The sequence below is a fragment of the Neolamprologus brichardi genome, chromosome 7, assembly GCF_056152115.1.
Source record: "Neolamprologus brichardi isolate AB-2024 chromosome 7, ASM5615211v1, whole genome shotgun sequence".
In the NCBI taxonomy this organism is placed as follows: domain Eukaryota; kingdom Metazoa; phylum Chordata; class Actinopteri; order Cichliformes; family Cichlidae; genus Neolamprologus; species Neolamprologus brichardi.
In genome coordinates, this window is record NC_142110.1 from 27,228,814 (window position 1) to 27,245,221 (window position 16,408).

The 16,408-nt window shown below is 40.7% G+C and overlaps 1 protein-coding gene across 2 annotated transcripts in view; it reads right to left on the reverse strand.

The window, feature by feature from the left end:
* Positions 1-12,587, reverse strand: part of cadps2 (Ca++-dependent secretion activator 2) — a 145,933-nt gene extending 133,346 nt beyond the window's left edge. For both annotated transcript variants that reach the window (XM_035913406.2, XM_006782231.3), the window contains exon 1: positions 12,144-12,587. In XM_035913406.2, coding sequence (XP_035769299.2) covers positions 12,144-12,476 — 333 coding nt within the window. In that variant the 5' untranslated portion in view covers positions 12,477-12,587. The remainder of the gene's footprint in view (positions 1-12,143) is intronic.
* Positions 12,588-16,408: the final 3,821 nt, after the last annotated feature.

Below are 16,408 nucleotides of genomic sequence, written 5' to 3' on the forward strand. Positions count from 1 at the left end.
AATTTCCACTGAAGTCATGGGTAAGAGGCAAGTGGAACCAAGATCGAGGCCATTTGCTTTTTGAAGTTTGCAAAGACTGCTAAATTTTGCCAGTTTTAGTTCACTCTTTGCAACATAGTACGTTGTTTTAAACTGATTTTCAGGTTTATTTTTAGTATGTTATTTGCAATTGGTGTTTGTTCTGGGAAAGATATTGCAGACTGAGCAGTAATGCATTTCTTGCATTTCTCATGGGTTCTAATGGGGGCCTTTCTTAAAATTACTGGTCCCAGTAACAAAGGCGCTTGTCGACTCAGAAATCGAGGGAAAACCCACAACACACCCGGCAGAACATTATGTTATTTACACGGGTGCACATAAGTGGTCCGCAGGTGCGCATTTGCTGTCAAAATAAAAGACGCGCACCAGATATGAAGTTGCAACGCGCGTTTGCGTCCACATAAAAGGCTGTTTTTGTCCGCTAGAGTGGGATTTTCACGGCACATTCCGCACCACATCTCTGTGCGTTCATCATTTGTTTGAAGCCAGCTCACCTCCTGCAACCACTTTTCCGAGAATACGCGCTTCTTTTGTGGTTTGGACTCCTGACATTTCTTTGGAGGTGGAGGAAAACCAAAGTAATTGCTTAAAAGATTTTGCTTCTTCGACATCTTTAAGAATTCTTAACAAATGTCTGTCCTCCTCCAGAAAATCCTATGTACGCAAACACGCGTTGCAACTTCTTATCTTGTGTGCGTTTTTTATTTTGACAGCGAATGCGCACCTGCGGACCACTTATGTGCAACCCTGGTTATTTAGCTCGTCATATTGCAGCCACAGAAATTCTTTTGTCCATGAAACCATAAAGCTGCACTTTCTTTTTGCCTTACAGTCTGATTTGTCATAACTTTTCCATTTTGTGGTAAGCTTTTCTTTGGCTGTCACTTCTTCACCCTGACCTGTCTTATTTGGCTCAGCAGAACTAAAATATATATTCTGCTGCTTTTACACAGGCACTCACATAACGCTCAGCGATTCTCTGCGCGATCAACCTCTCACATGTTTAAGCTTGCTTTCACTTGTCATGTTTGCATAGTAAGCTAACGATTGATAAGACGATGTCAGAGGAATTGGTGCGCAAATTATCGTCACTCACCAATCAGTGCTGTCGCTCTCTATACACAGTTCGCGCGATTGCAAAGTGAAAGCAAAAAAAACAAGCGCAAATTCAAACACGATTTCAATATGTCACATATTGACAGTGGCTCACCGATGCCAATGACATAATTACCCAGCTACATTTCCGAAAGAATGCAAAAGCATTGACATATATTTTTCCTTCCTATGACAGCCCGACGGGCAGGGCAGAGATAGATTTTGGTAGCCCGACTGAAAAAAATCGCTAGCCCCGAGACGTCGGGCTAGCGATTTTGGGAGCCCTGCATAAGTTCCCAGACAATAATGGATTGGATTTATGTAGCGCTTTTCAAGGCACCCAAAGCGCTTTACAATACCACTATTCATTCACTCTCACATTCACACACTGATGGAGGCAAGCTACAGTTGTAGCCACAGCTGCCCTGGGGCAGACTGACAGAAGCGAGGCTGCCATATCGCGCCATCGGCCCCTCTGGCCAACACCAGTAGGCGGTAGGGTAAAGTGTCTTGCCCAAGGACACAACGACCAGGACAGAGAGCCTGGGGATCGAACCGGTGACCTTCCGGTTACAGATACGCTTCCCACCACCCTGAGCCACGGTCGCACAAGACCTCTGGTAGAGAACCAGATAAAATAGTCGGATGGCTCTGGGTTGATGAGGAATCCTAATGTTCAAACCATAAAAACATAAATCAATATATCTGATACTTATTCTGGATACTGTTACGTTGGTCTCCAATAACAATGTGAGGAATTATTTTCTGTGTAAAGCAAGACGGGGGGAGACTCATCATGGCAGATCCAGTCACTGAGAGAATAACCGAGCTATCAGTAATTCAACAAGACTATAGCTGACCAAAAAATGTACAAAAGAGGAATATATTCAGTTTTCTTAACTCACCACAAAATGGATTTGAATGCCACTCCAAACACCTCAAAACCATGTAAAGGTACGATTATTTCATCCACAGACACCAACAATCTGTAGTCTAAACAAAAAGCCTGGCCCACTAATAACAATTCATGATAATATCAAAGAAAACTCAAACAGTCCAACAACTCCCATTAAACCCTCATTAAAGCACTCAGCAAATGGAGTTGGTCATGACCAGAGATGGGCAGTAACGCGTTACTGTAATCAGATTACTTTTTTCAAGTAGCCAGTAAAGTCAGGGATTACTATTGCAAAAAAAAGGAATTAGATTCCTGTTACTTTCCCATAAGCAGGCTGCGTTACTGAGTTACTAAACCACGATTTTGTTTGTGAGTGTCTCATTACAATGATGTATGAGTGTGCGACGTCCGCGGCAGCAACACACGTGTGTAGATAAACAATGGATAATATGGAGTGTGGGAGAGAGTACGACCGTGCGGTGTTTAAAGTTTGGAAGTACTTACATAATTTTATGTCTTATTCCGTAAAAAGTGACAAAAACATTAGCGTCGGCTATAAACTCTGCGTTGGAAGAAAACTTCTTTGTACAGTGAAAAATTAAACTTCAAATGTGAGCAAACCTAGCAAGCCGCCATGGGAATGTGAAATTCACAGAGAAACCTCTGGATCCCCCCACTGACATGACCGCTGCGGCACCAGGCAAACATTCACAAACCCCACTCCTGCTAAGAAGGTAAATAAATAAAGTTGTATCGTAAACAGGTAAAAATAGACTTAAGAGCGACAGGACTTAGTGCTGCTCCATCTTCGATTTGATTTATTTTTGCTGTGTTTTACTTGCATCTATTTGAAAGAGCTCTCAGCCATTTGAGACGTGTAACAGCCTCTTTCAGGACCAACCCATCGACACACTTTTGCTTAACATTAGTAAAACAGAACAAAAAACAATTAGAAAAGATTGTTACTAATCACACATTTGGTTATATATGTTATCAATTATTCTAATAAAATATATCTGTTAATTAAACTGTTTATAGACAACACAGGACCTTCCTTGATGGCACTCCCTCAGCTTGGATGTAAATAGTTCTTGTTGTGTGTGCACGTGTGTGTTTTAAAAGTTCATTCAAGCATTTCCTTTCCCTCTTTCAACAGTGGAGTAATGGGCTAGAAGAACTGGGATACAGAAAAATGCCCCCACTCTTCCTTCTGCATTTTTTTTTAACTAATCTTAGTCAATTACCTTTTTGTGTACTTGCTTTTTATGTTGTATCCATTTTTAGTATCACAAGAGTAAGAAAAATTCCTGGTAGAAGCCTTTTGCAGAAGTGCTGTTTCCTAATAAAGAAAATGAAAGGTTGAAAATGAACTTTGGTGAAAGTGTGGTATTAGTTATGCAAAAATATTGAAGTAAATTGAATTTTATTTATGTAGCGCCACATCACAACAATAGTCACCACACGTTGCACCTTTAAGAGATAGAGATATTTTAACACTGACCTCTACAGCTGGCTTTAATAACAAACACGTTTTAATAAACTATTGCAAAAGTAAAAAAGGTAAAGTTTATCAGTTTGTCCACATCTGTCGCCTTGTCACCAAACCTCAGTCAACAGCTCTTCAATTCTGCTTTTCAGGTCTGGAGTCCTCCAGATTTCACTCTTTATTTGCTCTGATTCGTTTTCCACACTCTTGAGTCTCTGCTCTGTTCAGCTGTGGTTCCTCTGTTGCTCTGTACAACCAGCAATCTGTCAGGTTTCCCATATGTACATAATACACTCTCCCGTAGCCCAATACTTCATGCGTGACCCATTAAACCAGCAACAATTATCCATCTGTTATCTAACTGCAGCCTGCTAGTTCCCACGGTAATGGCGACAGATGGCTAATGTGGCTATTGGGTAATTGTTCATAGTTGAACAGCTAATGTTAAGGTTTACTACTTAATTACTTCCCAGGAAGTAGATTCTGTTCATCTGGACATCACATTTTCTGTGGGAGAAACATTTCATCACTCATCTAAGGGACTTCTTCAGTCTCAGCTGACTGCAGGTTTCCCCAACCTTATAAACAGTCCTATTGAACATCATATCATGAAGGCCCTGAGTTCAAATTCAAATTTTATTTGTCACACACACACAACCATACACAGTATGACATGGGGGTGAAATGCTTGTAGCTGTGCAATGCCCGAACATTAAATGACAGAAAAAAGTTTTACAGTATTTACAATTTCACAGGTTACTACAAAATTTACAAATTAACTTAGAAATTTACAGTAAAAAATGTGCAAATAGCAGAAAGAGATTATAAAGATTATAAATTATAGGAAATGTGTGGTGGTGCATGTGGTGATGTGATGTGTGTGGGAGAGTCCAGTCCTACACCTGGTTCAGGGCCCGAATAGCCTGGGGGAAGAAGCTCCTCCTCCTCTGATTGAATGATGCGTTCGGCTGAGCGCACCACTCTTCGCAGATCTCGTCTGTCCTGCTTGGTGCAGTTCCCAAACCAGGTGCAGATGTTTGCCGTCAGGACGCTCTCGATGGTGCAGCAGTAGAAGTTCTTGAGCACCTTCAGTGGCAGATGGAAGTCTCTAAGTCTTCTGAGGAAGAAGAGACGCTGACGGGCTTTCTTAACCTGGGTGTTGATGTGACAGGACCATGACAGGTCCTGAGTGATGTGGACACCCAGGTATCGGAAACTGTCCACTCTCTCCACTGGCGTGCCACTGATGATAAGGGGTTTGTAATTCCTCGCCTGCTTTGTGGTGAAGTCCACCATCAGCTCCTTAGTCTTGCTGATGTTTAGGAGGAGTTTATTCTCCTGGCACCAGGTCTCCAGGTTCCTAATCTCCTCCAGGTAGGCCGTCTCGATGTTGTCGGAGATCAGGCCTACAACAACAGTGTCGTCAGCAAACTTGACAATGGAGGTGGTGTCTGATGTGGCTACACAGTCATAAGTGTACAGTGAGTACAGCAGGGGGCTTAAAACACAGCCCTGAGGCACTCCAGTGCTGAGTGAGATGGAGGGGGAGACTTTTTTTCCCACCCTCACTGATTGGGGTCTGTCTGTGAGGAAGTCGAGGATCCACTGACACAGTGATGAGCTGAGTCCTAGATCCGTCAACTTGCTGAAAAGCTTAGAGGGAATTATTGTGTTGAATGCTGAACTGTAGTCCACGAACAGCATCCTAACATAATTCCCTCTGCCAGTGTCCAGGTGACTCAGGGATGTGTGGAGCAGGTGAGATATGGCATCGTCTGTGGAACGATTAGTCCGGTAAGCAAACTGAAGTGAGTCGATGGTGGCAGGAAGTGAAGAAGTGATGTGATCTCTCATCAGTCTTTCAAAACACTTCATCACAATTGAAGTCAGTGCTACTGGACGGTAGTCATTGTGGCAAGCGGGCTGTTGTTTCTTTGGAACAGGAACAATAATGGACTGTTTGAAGCACTTGGGAACCACAGCTTGGGCCAGGGAGAGGTTGAAGATCTCTGTGAACACCGGTGCTAGCTGGTCAGCGCAGGCTCTCAGGACCCGGCCAGGGATTGCATCTGGTCCTGCTGCCTTCCTGGTGTTCACCCTCCTGAAGGTGTTCCTCACGGCATGCTCTGTGATGATGAATGCATTTTCTTCACTGGTGCACTCCGAGCGCGTGCAGCCGTTTCTTGTTATTTTAATTGCTGCGGCGTCGAAGCGAGCATAAAACGTGTTCAGCTCATCAGCCAGTGAAGCATCGGCATTAATCATTGAAGAAGCTGGTCGTTTATAGTCCGTTATAGTCTGCAGTCCTTTCCACAGGCTCCTAGAGTCGCACTGTCGTAGCTGTGACTCTAGTTTTTCCCCGTAGCTCCGCTTTGTCTTTCTGAACGCGCTGCACACGTTGTAGGACGCAGCCTTGTATAGGTCCATATTACCGGAGACGAGCCCTTCATTGTAGACAGCGGTGCGTGAGTTAATGCGGTTATCCCAGTTGGACATTTGTGAAAGCTGGGAAGCCACCTAAAGAATGCTCCAGAGAGAGATAAGGATAGCTGCTGCATAAGTGACAACCTTTAGTGATCCCAGCAGTATCAGAACAGCTGAGATACATTTCTGTAAGTACCTCGTCTCTGTGGCTTTAAAACTCTAAAACACACTGCGCAAAAATTGGTCCACCCTAAGGATCTGGTCACCTGGCACAAGTAAATAATATAGTGTACACTGTTAAGTGCCAAATAAACTAAAAATAAACCACTGGTGAACCAATAACTGGTGAAACCAAAATAGCTTATTGGCTAAATGTTGGAAAGACTTTGAAGAGCAAAATTACTGCACAAGAAGGCTCCATCTCATCTGTGAGACAAGGTGGTACTTTTGTTATGTCTTGGTATTTATGGTTGCAAGAAACACACTGACATTTCTTCAGTTTTGGAAAAAACATCAGGATAAATGCAGAAGTAAAAAATACTGGCAGCCACCAGTGCTACCCCTCAGCCTCCCAGTAGACACACCTATCATATCAGTTTCAAAGTCCTACTTCCTTGAGCTACCGCATTCATAAAAAATTCAGCAAACTTGACCTCTGACCTTGAGGTCAAGGTGACGGATTCAAACTCGTCCAAGATTCTTAGTATATGCACCTATGGTATCAATATGAAGCTCTTATGTTGCCTCACTCTCAAGTTATCACATTCACAAACTCAGCTCTTCATGCCACCTGCACACCCAGCTGACAACACTACCCCATCAACCTTTTATTCAACTAAATGCAATCAAACACATCTGATGACTTTTAATCAACCTGTCGGAAAACTATCCTTGTCGCGTAAGACAGGAGTGGCTTCATAGTGCAGTGGTTAACACAATCTAAATGCTTACTAAATCTAGATTGTGGCAGGAGCTATCACAGCCTAGACATTAAAACTTTAAAATTAATTCAGCCCGTAATAATGTATGATCAGTAACTCCTTGTATTATGAGGGGGATAATAACACACAAACTAGATAGTTACAAGGGAGCCATGTTCAGTGAAGCTGAGAAAACATATGAAATAGCTTTTAATTTTTATTTTATTTTCAATTTTCATGGTTATGCTCATGTCCACTTCTCTCCCTACAATAATTTGTCATTCTACTCTTTCTAACTTGTATTATTTTTAAAAAAAACAACAACAAAACTGCTCCCTCTGTCAGCTATAAATCAATAACATCAAATGAGGCATGTAAGAGTGTGCTGTAAATTGATTAACTACAATAAAGAGGCTGAGGTCACATGCCTACAGCAAACAGAGTTTATTGAAACAGGAACTGAAGGAGTCACTGAGTGGCTGAAGGAGAAATTCTGACAGACTACTCCTTGGTTGTGACTGCAGTGTTTGTCAAAAACAATTCTCTAACTCATGTTTGGCTGGAGCTGGAAACCATAGTCCTTCAATGAATTTGGCTTAGTTTCTGTTCCATTCTTCTCCTTTTGCTACAGGTTCTCCAGCTCACAGCAGATCACCAGATAAGAACAAGGTCTACAGTCACCTGCTGCAGTGTATGATGGAGACGTTAGCGTTTGACAATAAAACACGTCTTTCTGGAGAGGAAAAGGACCTGAACAACAAAGCCTTGTCAGCCTGCCAAAAGAAAAAACACAAGAGGGAAAGGCCATGTCCAGCTCGCTAATAGCAACGCAACATTCAAAATAAGGACAAGGAGATTTTCAGTCATAAACAGAGTGAATGTTGTTCTCTCAGATGAAATTGTTAAAATGTAAAGTTTATGTGAGGAAAACACTTGACTGAGTGAGAGAACTACACCCAGCTAAAATAACTTAATGATTTAGGCTAAAATGAAGTTGGCCAACTCCTAAAAATACATTAATAATAATTATTGAAACATTTTTGTTTAACAAATTATTAAAAATAACAGAAAAAATATATTTTTGACAAATAAGAAGACACAGGCTCACTGTGCACTATAAAAAGACAGATCATTTTATCTGTCTACAAAACGTCCATTCTGAGTCTGAAAAATGACTTTCATCATATTAGCAATTTTGTTGATAGTTCTGTAAGAGTTTCTTCAAAGAACCAGCTCTGTCTCTTTCCATCTGCCTATGAGCTTGATACTCAACTGTTTGATAACAGTTTTCATGTTAGACCTAGCAAGCCGTACTAACCTGACAGTCAAGTAGTCATTTCTGTTCTACGTCTTTGATGTATAAAAGAAACGACCAGGATTCACATTTTGTCTTGTAATTACTAAATTAACGCTTATGATGCAACTGCTTCGATCCAAGCACCTAAACAATGGAATCCAAAATGTAGTAAAATAAACACTATATAGATATATAAATAACATAAATATCTTATTTTAATTACTGGCATATAGATGAGAGAAAGCGAGAGACGGAGACTGTTGGGTGAACTCCATTCACTCCTATCAGAGAGAGAGTGGCACACTGCGCTCTAAAATCATGAAGTTATCTCAATCATCTAAACACCACCTCTGCTTTCATCGAGGAAATAAAACACGGATAAATTTTCAGCTCTGACTTAGTTTTCTAGTATTTTTCTACTTTCAACAGAAAATGTTATTTGCTGCATCAAGTGACGTCATACACTGCGTTACTCACACACACCATGAAGAATATATTCATACTGTAAAAACAAAAGCTAGAAAAACACATCCATTAATTACAGATGATGTATTTCTTAACAATTTTCATGACAGATGATTTTTTTCTTTTCCTTTTTATTCTCGCTGACGCTTCCGTTGTGAATATCTCAAAAGAAACAGGAGGCTTGCATGGTTAGAAGTTGCTCAGCAGAGGATGAGGATTCGTCAAAAAACATAACACATGTTAACTTACAAAGAAGGAAAGCACATAGCATTTTCATTTAAATATATATTCTTTAAATAATTCAAAATAAAAGCTAATGCTATGCCAGCTTCTAGCTTTGCTTGACAGTGTGTAGAACAAGCCTGATGACATACACCCCCAAAAACTTAAAAGTCAACCAAAAACAGCTGGAAACCTGTGTGGTTATTACGGTAAACTCGGCTGTCTTTTCTAAGAATGTTTTACTTTATAAATTGATTTACTGTGAGCAACACGAATATTAACAGATGGAGAGTTTTGCTGAAGCACACTGATCAGCACAATCACAGGATGCGGTCTTTGTGTGGGGATTTCTCCAAAACGTGTTGATCACAGTTTTTGACAGTCTGGTATAGTAAGTAGCTCATTTGTAATTGTGCTGGGCTTGCCTGTGTCATTGTTTCACAGAATAACATTATCAAGATGTAGTGATACCCAAATTGGCCAAAGGTGTTGTGGTGGAGATGAGTTCGAAGCCTTGATACAATTCCGGCACAAACATGCTTCAGTGATTCACAAAGCCTCGCTTTGCCCATCACTAGACCTTGTTGACAAACCCACAAGGTCATAAAATCAGACAACAACATGGACGTCTGTAGGACTACTCGCGCTGATGACATTCATGCGACTCGGACCAGAGTAGCCTCTAGCTGACTCACAGATGCAGAAAGTATTATCCTTGTTTGAAACAACAAAGAAGCCAACTTTATAACCACTCAGCTTGATCTTTGACATTGTTATGTAAATAAATATAATCTCTCCCATTTCCAGATTAATGTTCTGTCATTTAACTAGACTTACCTTGTATTATTAAATTATCTATAACATAATAAATGCTGATTGGAGAGGCTCTTTGTGAATTGTAAAGGACCCAAAACACTAGATTCACAACTGCTCTGATTTACTGAACCAGATGATGGCTTCCTTTATCTAAACATGTGGAAAGATCCTCCACACTGTTTGCTTTTCACACTGCTGCAACATCTATTTATGCCCACCATTAAGGCGCAGGAAGCCGCTGCTGAACATCAGGTGTAACCACTCACATATGGTTATCCATACATTGTGAGATGAGCCATAACCCAATCCCTAACCTTAACCAATAATCAGTGCTTATGTTTAAATAAACATTATTTGCTTAGCTTTTGTCGTCTGTGCAATGAACTGACGACTCCTACATATGTGGTAGAATTTTTCGACAACGCGCACGCATGCGAATTAAGGCAATGTATGATACTCAGATGTGTATGCTGAAATGTCACAACATCGGGCTGCACTCCAGCTCTTCACAAATACATTCACGTGATTCTAATGTGGGCAAACAGAAGGAAACTATTCACATAATCAGCTGAATCGTCAAGGACCGTGTTCAGGGCATCCTGCAATCCAATCTAGAGCTGTGTGTTTGGCTAAAATGATTTGAGCTGGCTACTAGCTCCTTGAATGTGTCATACTCTTAGTACAATCAACCTAGTTACACTAGTACATCCTAGTGGTAGTGTGCCAATTCATAGTTTGCAAACCGGTCGCAACCAATAGCAAAGACCAACCGAGAACACCAGCGTGCTGTGTGAGAAACATGCAGGAAAGTGTGCACCAGTGTACAGAGCCCCCACGGAGATCTAGTATAAGTCAACCAACAAGTCCCACATTCTCTAATGTTGTAAAGGCACTAACAGAGTGAGGCCCATAACATCACAGAAGCTAAAATAGATTTCTTATCCTAATTTTAATTTATTTTTAATGGAAGGGAAAAAAAAGAAACACAAAACAATAGTTTGATATAGTTGAATAGTTATTCAATACTAAAAATATCTAAATGTGTTAAATATTGATACCAACAGTGTCATCTTGGCCTCTTCAAGCTTACGGAGAACTTCATCACTCCTTCACTCACTAACGGCTGAAGTTTATCGTCATCACACTGAACAACGTTTTTGGGGAATTTTCAAGAGACGTGTGAAGCTCTCGTTTGAACAACATTAAAGTCTTAAACAGGTATCATAGATGTCAACATTGGTCATTCAACTATTAACAATTATCTGAGTGCCACATTAGTCGTCTTTTGTTATTAGCATAGTTGCCATCATGTGGTGTTTCTTCAGATTCCAATCATTCAGTCCAATAAAGGACACCAAACAAGAGTTAACAGCTGAATAAGCTGTTTGGCATTGACAGAGAAGGCAAATCTTTCCTGGAGGCAACTTATTCAGCTCTGCTGCTCAATCCACAAAAAGCCATTTTCCTTACAAATGTAGGACCATTTAAGTGGAACTAAACAGGCTTACCAGCAGTGTAAGATGTATATGCATTTGTAGCAATGTTACAAAAAAGAAATAGACAACCAAACAGATTTCCTTAAATTCTGTACTGTAAAGCAGATATATTACGAATGGGTTCATAAATCTGCCTAAACAGAAATAATATCTCTTGCAACCACAGATTTTAATGAGCTGCAACTCGTAAAACAACATTTTTGTAAAAAAAAAAAAAAAAAAAAAAAAAAAAAAAAAAAAAAAAAAGTTTTGTTTAAGCATAAACTCTCTCTTGTGTCTCTCTTTTCTCTTTTTTGTGAGTTTATGACTTGCAGACTAGCAGGTTGCTTCTCCCCTGCAGATGCGTCAACTCCTGCCGCAAAAAAGCGGAGAAAAAAGATGAGAAATGAATTGATTATCTGCTGAAAACGACTTGTGAACTTGTGAAATATTCCAAGTTGTGTGGCACTGTATGCTTTCAGGGTATGACCGTGTAATCGTGATCTTGTTAGACTTGTAATACCGGTTAACACAACTAATCTCCCCAAGCGTAGCAATAGCTGAAGCCGTTGCTCTGAGCAGTTGCGGTGAGAAGAAAGGAGAGCCACGACGGAGGACGGCGTTAAGCCGAACGGTGAAACTGGAGGTCCGGTAAGGGTTCGTAAAACATCCTCCGCACGGTCATTTTTGCTCCCCTGATGCCAAGAGAACTTTCCCACGCTCCGGTCTGGGAACGCTGCTACGAAAACCCCTGTAACATTCTGCGAACCTTCACAGGATGTCCCGTCGTTTCTGGGTATATTTAGTTAAAATTGACGATTAACTGTGGGTTAAATATAAACCGAATTGACCGGTTGGTTCTGGTGATCACAAAAACGATGCAAAGTTTTCTCGTTTGTGTTGACTTTTTGGACTGGTAAGACCAATTGCTTCCAGTTAACACATTTCCAGTGGTAGACTGGTTTTTGCATAGCAGACACACAACAGGTGTGCAGCAATAACTCACCTTCTGCTGCCGACGGGACATGTCGGTGGGCTGCTTGGCGTTGAACGGGTAGGCTATACACCGGAGGACGAACACATAAATCTGCAGTTTTATTTTCCTCTCCTCTTCCTCCTTCTGAATGGACTCACGTTTCCTCTTTTCCTGTTCTTCATCTGTAGCGCTGTTCACTTTCGTACTTTTGCCGGCGAGGCTTCCAGGTGTCGCGGAGCGCAGCTGCTGGCTGCCCGGGGGTCCCGTTTCCCGTTTCTCTGCAGAGGAAAAGGCGTCCGGTTTCCTCTGAGGCTCTAAATCGGACTCCCCACCAGTGTCTTCGCTAGAAGACGAATCTAACATAGTGCACTGTGTCAAAATTCTGCTTCAGACTGAGAAAAAAGTCAGGAAACAATTTTTGAGCGTCTTTTAGTTTGTTTTAGTCGACGTGGCCTTGACGTCTGCGTAGGTTGCAGGCGGTGGCGCGCTCTGAACCACGACTTCAGTGGAATGTCAGGTTACTGCGGAAAGCAAAGGTAGGCGGAGTTTTCATTGTTAAGAGGTGGTCTCCGCGTGCACTTCGTTCCTTCACAGCTTTAAAGAATGCGTTGGCGCGTGCACACTGTGCTGTGCCCAAAACTAATTTCCAGTGTTTGTGTTTTTTATGTATTATATCTTTGCTTATGCTGATAGCCTGCAGTCAACAGGATTTAAGAAGGGGCTGTGTGTAAAATAAAGAAATGATCTGTTTTGCAAGTTTGTAAGTCTTTATGGCTCTGTGTTATTGTACATACTGTGTTCTACATTATAATCAATTCAGTCCTTTTTGGCTGCTTAAAATATCTCTATATAACTGTTATATTTATTGTAGCTCCTGCTTCCCCCTCGACCTGATCAATCTTGAAAAAGTGAAATGTGTATTTTTGATTATTGTGTCATTTGTCAACATGGTGATATAAATTTATGATCATTGTTGCAATAGGGGTGATTTCATCTTATTCACTTTTTCAAACTGACCAAGGACTTTATCAACTGGTATCAGCGCCGATTCCAGGTTAACACAAAATCAAGAACTGGTGGTGGACTTTTAGAAAGACAAACATACTGGGAATGGGCATTGGCAAAATGGACTGATATAAGCACCTGACCAATAAACTGGATTGGACTAACAATTCAAAGGCCATCTAAAACAAAGTACAGGGCAGGCTGTATCTGCTATGGAGACTCTCAGATCTTTTAGAGTAAAGACATATATAGATACACATACATACACATCATATATATATATTGGAGGTATACCAAGGGCTAAGAGAAGGGCTCAAGAAGATGTGGAGAGTGAAGGTAACAGTGGTCCCAGTGGTGATCGGAGGACTAGATGAGGTGACTCCCAAGTTAGGTGAGTGGCTCCAGCAGATCCCAGGAACAACATCGGAGCTCTCTGTCCAGAAGAGGGTAGTCCTAGGAACAGCTTAGATACTGTGGTACACTGACACCTCTACAGGAAAACATGTCTATTAATCATGGTGTTAGGGGGAGCTCCCTCTCTCTCTCTGCCCTCCCCTTCTATCCAGTCTTTAAGTCTGACATCATTAGCTGTTTCCAGGTCCAAACTTCGCTCCAGGTCCCAAAATCAAACGAACACTGCGGCATCACTGAGAGTTACAAACTGTCTAAATTCTTTCATCTTTAATAAAATGATCAGTGCTGCTGCTTTACCAGGTGTAACAATTAAGTTTAACATCCAGGCATCCATGAAAACAGAATTTATGAAATTTAATGGAGTTAGAAGTTAGTAGGAAGTTAGCTCGCTAGTTTCCACCTAAACATGATATAGCATGTTCTGACTGAGAGATCACTAGCGGCACAGCTGTTAGTATAATATAAACAGTGCTAACTTTTTTCCACTCGACAGAAGTTAACGCAAGAGTTCCCGATGGTTAGGGACAAATGCAATTGCATGGCAGGATGCTGTAAATGGACCAAACTTCAGTCGGAAGAACAACTGAGATAATCCATCCACAATACGAGGTTAGTCATTAATATACTGCTGGCATGGACTGAACTGTAGCTATATTGTAAGAACTGAGCTTTAAAATGAATAGTGATTATAAAATATATATATATATATATATATATAGAACAACGCATTAAAACACAACAGTTGTATTAAAAACACAACAGCCTTAATAGACACAGAGTAGTTTGGACCTGGAAGCAGGATTCATACCTCATGACTTAACGACTGACCGGATACGGCTGACTGGAGGATAAGAGATGGTTGTCATGGTGAACTACAGGAGGCCTTATTACAGGGAGATGTCCAGAAGGCATAAGATGACCCAAGAGATGGACCCACGCCAAGCAAGGGGGACCAAGTTTAAACTGCAGTCTTCCCCCAACCTTTTAACCAATCATATTAATATTTTGTTCGTCACATAGGAAAAATGTTTACTGCCTGGATGTGGTGCTGTTTTGTTCATTTGGTTTGCACAATGGAGAAAGAGCCATGGCGCCATTATTAATTAGAATCTTCAACTGCTTAATAAATTGAGGAAAATAAATACTTTGAGTTTCTTCATCTTCTCTCATAAATTGAACCTGACAGTATGCAGTGAAGAAGTAAAAATATTAGCAAGATAATTGACCTACGTGGGAGTAGCTCTTCTGCACTGTGTTGGCACAAGCATTTGAAGATAACAGTGGATGAATTATATCCTTAAACTTAGTTACTGCACTTTCAAAAAGACATCTGTTGTGATGAAATCCATTCCCCACTGCTGTGTAATCCATTATTGTAAAGGCTAAGCAAGGATAAGCATCAGGTTTTCAGATGAATTAAGAATTTGTCTAGGTCTTTAGGTCACAGTTATGAGCTAAAATTAATTTTATTAGGAAATGTGTCCAATTTTAGTGCAAAGTGTTTTATCTTTGCATTTCCATACTCTTGGCAGTGGAAAATCTTCACCAGCTGATGCTATTAGTTCCAGAGGAGCTATGGAGAAAACAGAGTGTTAAAGCTGGAGTTGTTCCACTGATCATTATGTGGAATGTTAAGTGTTTGAACCATGAAGTGGTTGAGTACAGTGAACTGATTAAGATCCAAAGAGGAACACTGTGAGAGGACTTTGATGTGCTTCATGGAGTATTACAGCTCATTTCAATCCTTTATGCTTCAGCTGAAAATTTGTGCCAAAGCTTTATCTGTAACCTACAACTTAACCTGATGTGCAGGGTCAAGTGATGGGTTTATAAGGTAAAAGTAGTAATTACTGTCACCTTAAAGACCACTGGTACATAGTCCATTAAAAGAGATAAATCTTAAATTATGATCAATCTAAGCATTAATTAATGGTACAGCTTATTTTAAGAGACTGAAGCAACCAGTGATTGAACCATTCTGATTAATAGATGCTCTACCTGCTGAGACATTTATCTGTTTTATTTGTGATAAATAACGTAATCTTGTAATCTATCTTACTCACCAGGAGTGTAAACCAGACTTGGCTTCCCTCAATTGATATACCATATTTTCTAACAGGCTGCAGGTATAAAAATAATTACATCAACGATAATCTATATTGCACTTCATGTGTCACTCGAAAAAGAATTTGTGAAAATGAGGCTGGTCTGATATAGAACAGGTTATGTGTTCAAAATTAGTTGCTATAGTTATCTAGATAAGACAATCCCCATTGTGATATTAAAAACTCTCACAGAGACCAGCAGTTGTTTCTGATGGCATGTGTGCTGTGGATAAACCTCTGGTCTGTGATGGCAAACTGAGTGGAGACCAGCAGCTGATGAGCTTCGGTGATTTATCATTGTAACAGGTGAGTTTCGTCTTGGTGAATATGGTTGATGTAGAGAAGGTGGAGTGTGAAAAAGTTATCAATAACCCCTTTAGTACAGGGTGGGCCATTTATATGGATACACCGTAATAAAATGGGAATGGTTGGTGATATTAAAGTCCTGTTTGTGGAACATTAGTGTATGTGAGGGGGCAAACTCCTCAAGATGGGTGGTGACCATGGTGGCCATTTAGAAGTCGGCCATCTTGGATACAACCTTTGTTTTTTCAATAGGAAGAGGGTCATGTGACACATCACACTTATTGGTAATGTCACAATAAAAACAATGGTGTGCTTGGTTTCAACGTAACTTTATTCTTTCATGAGTTATTTACAAGTTTCTCTTTGTTCACAGCCATTGACATGTCGAAGAGGTTAACACGTGAGGAGCGGATCGAAATTGTGTTGATAGCTGGTGACCACTTATAAAATGTGTTCAATGTGCTG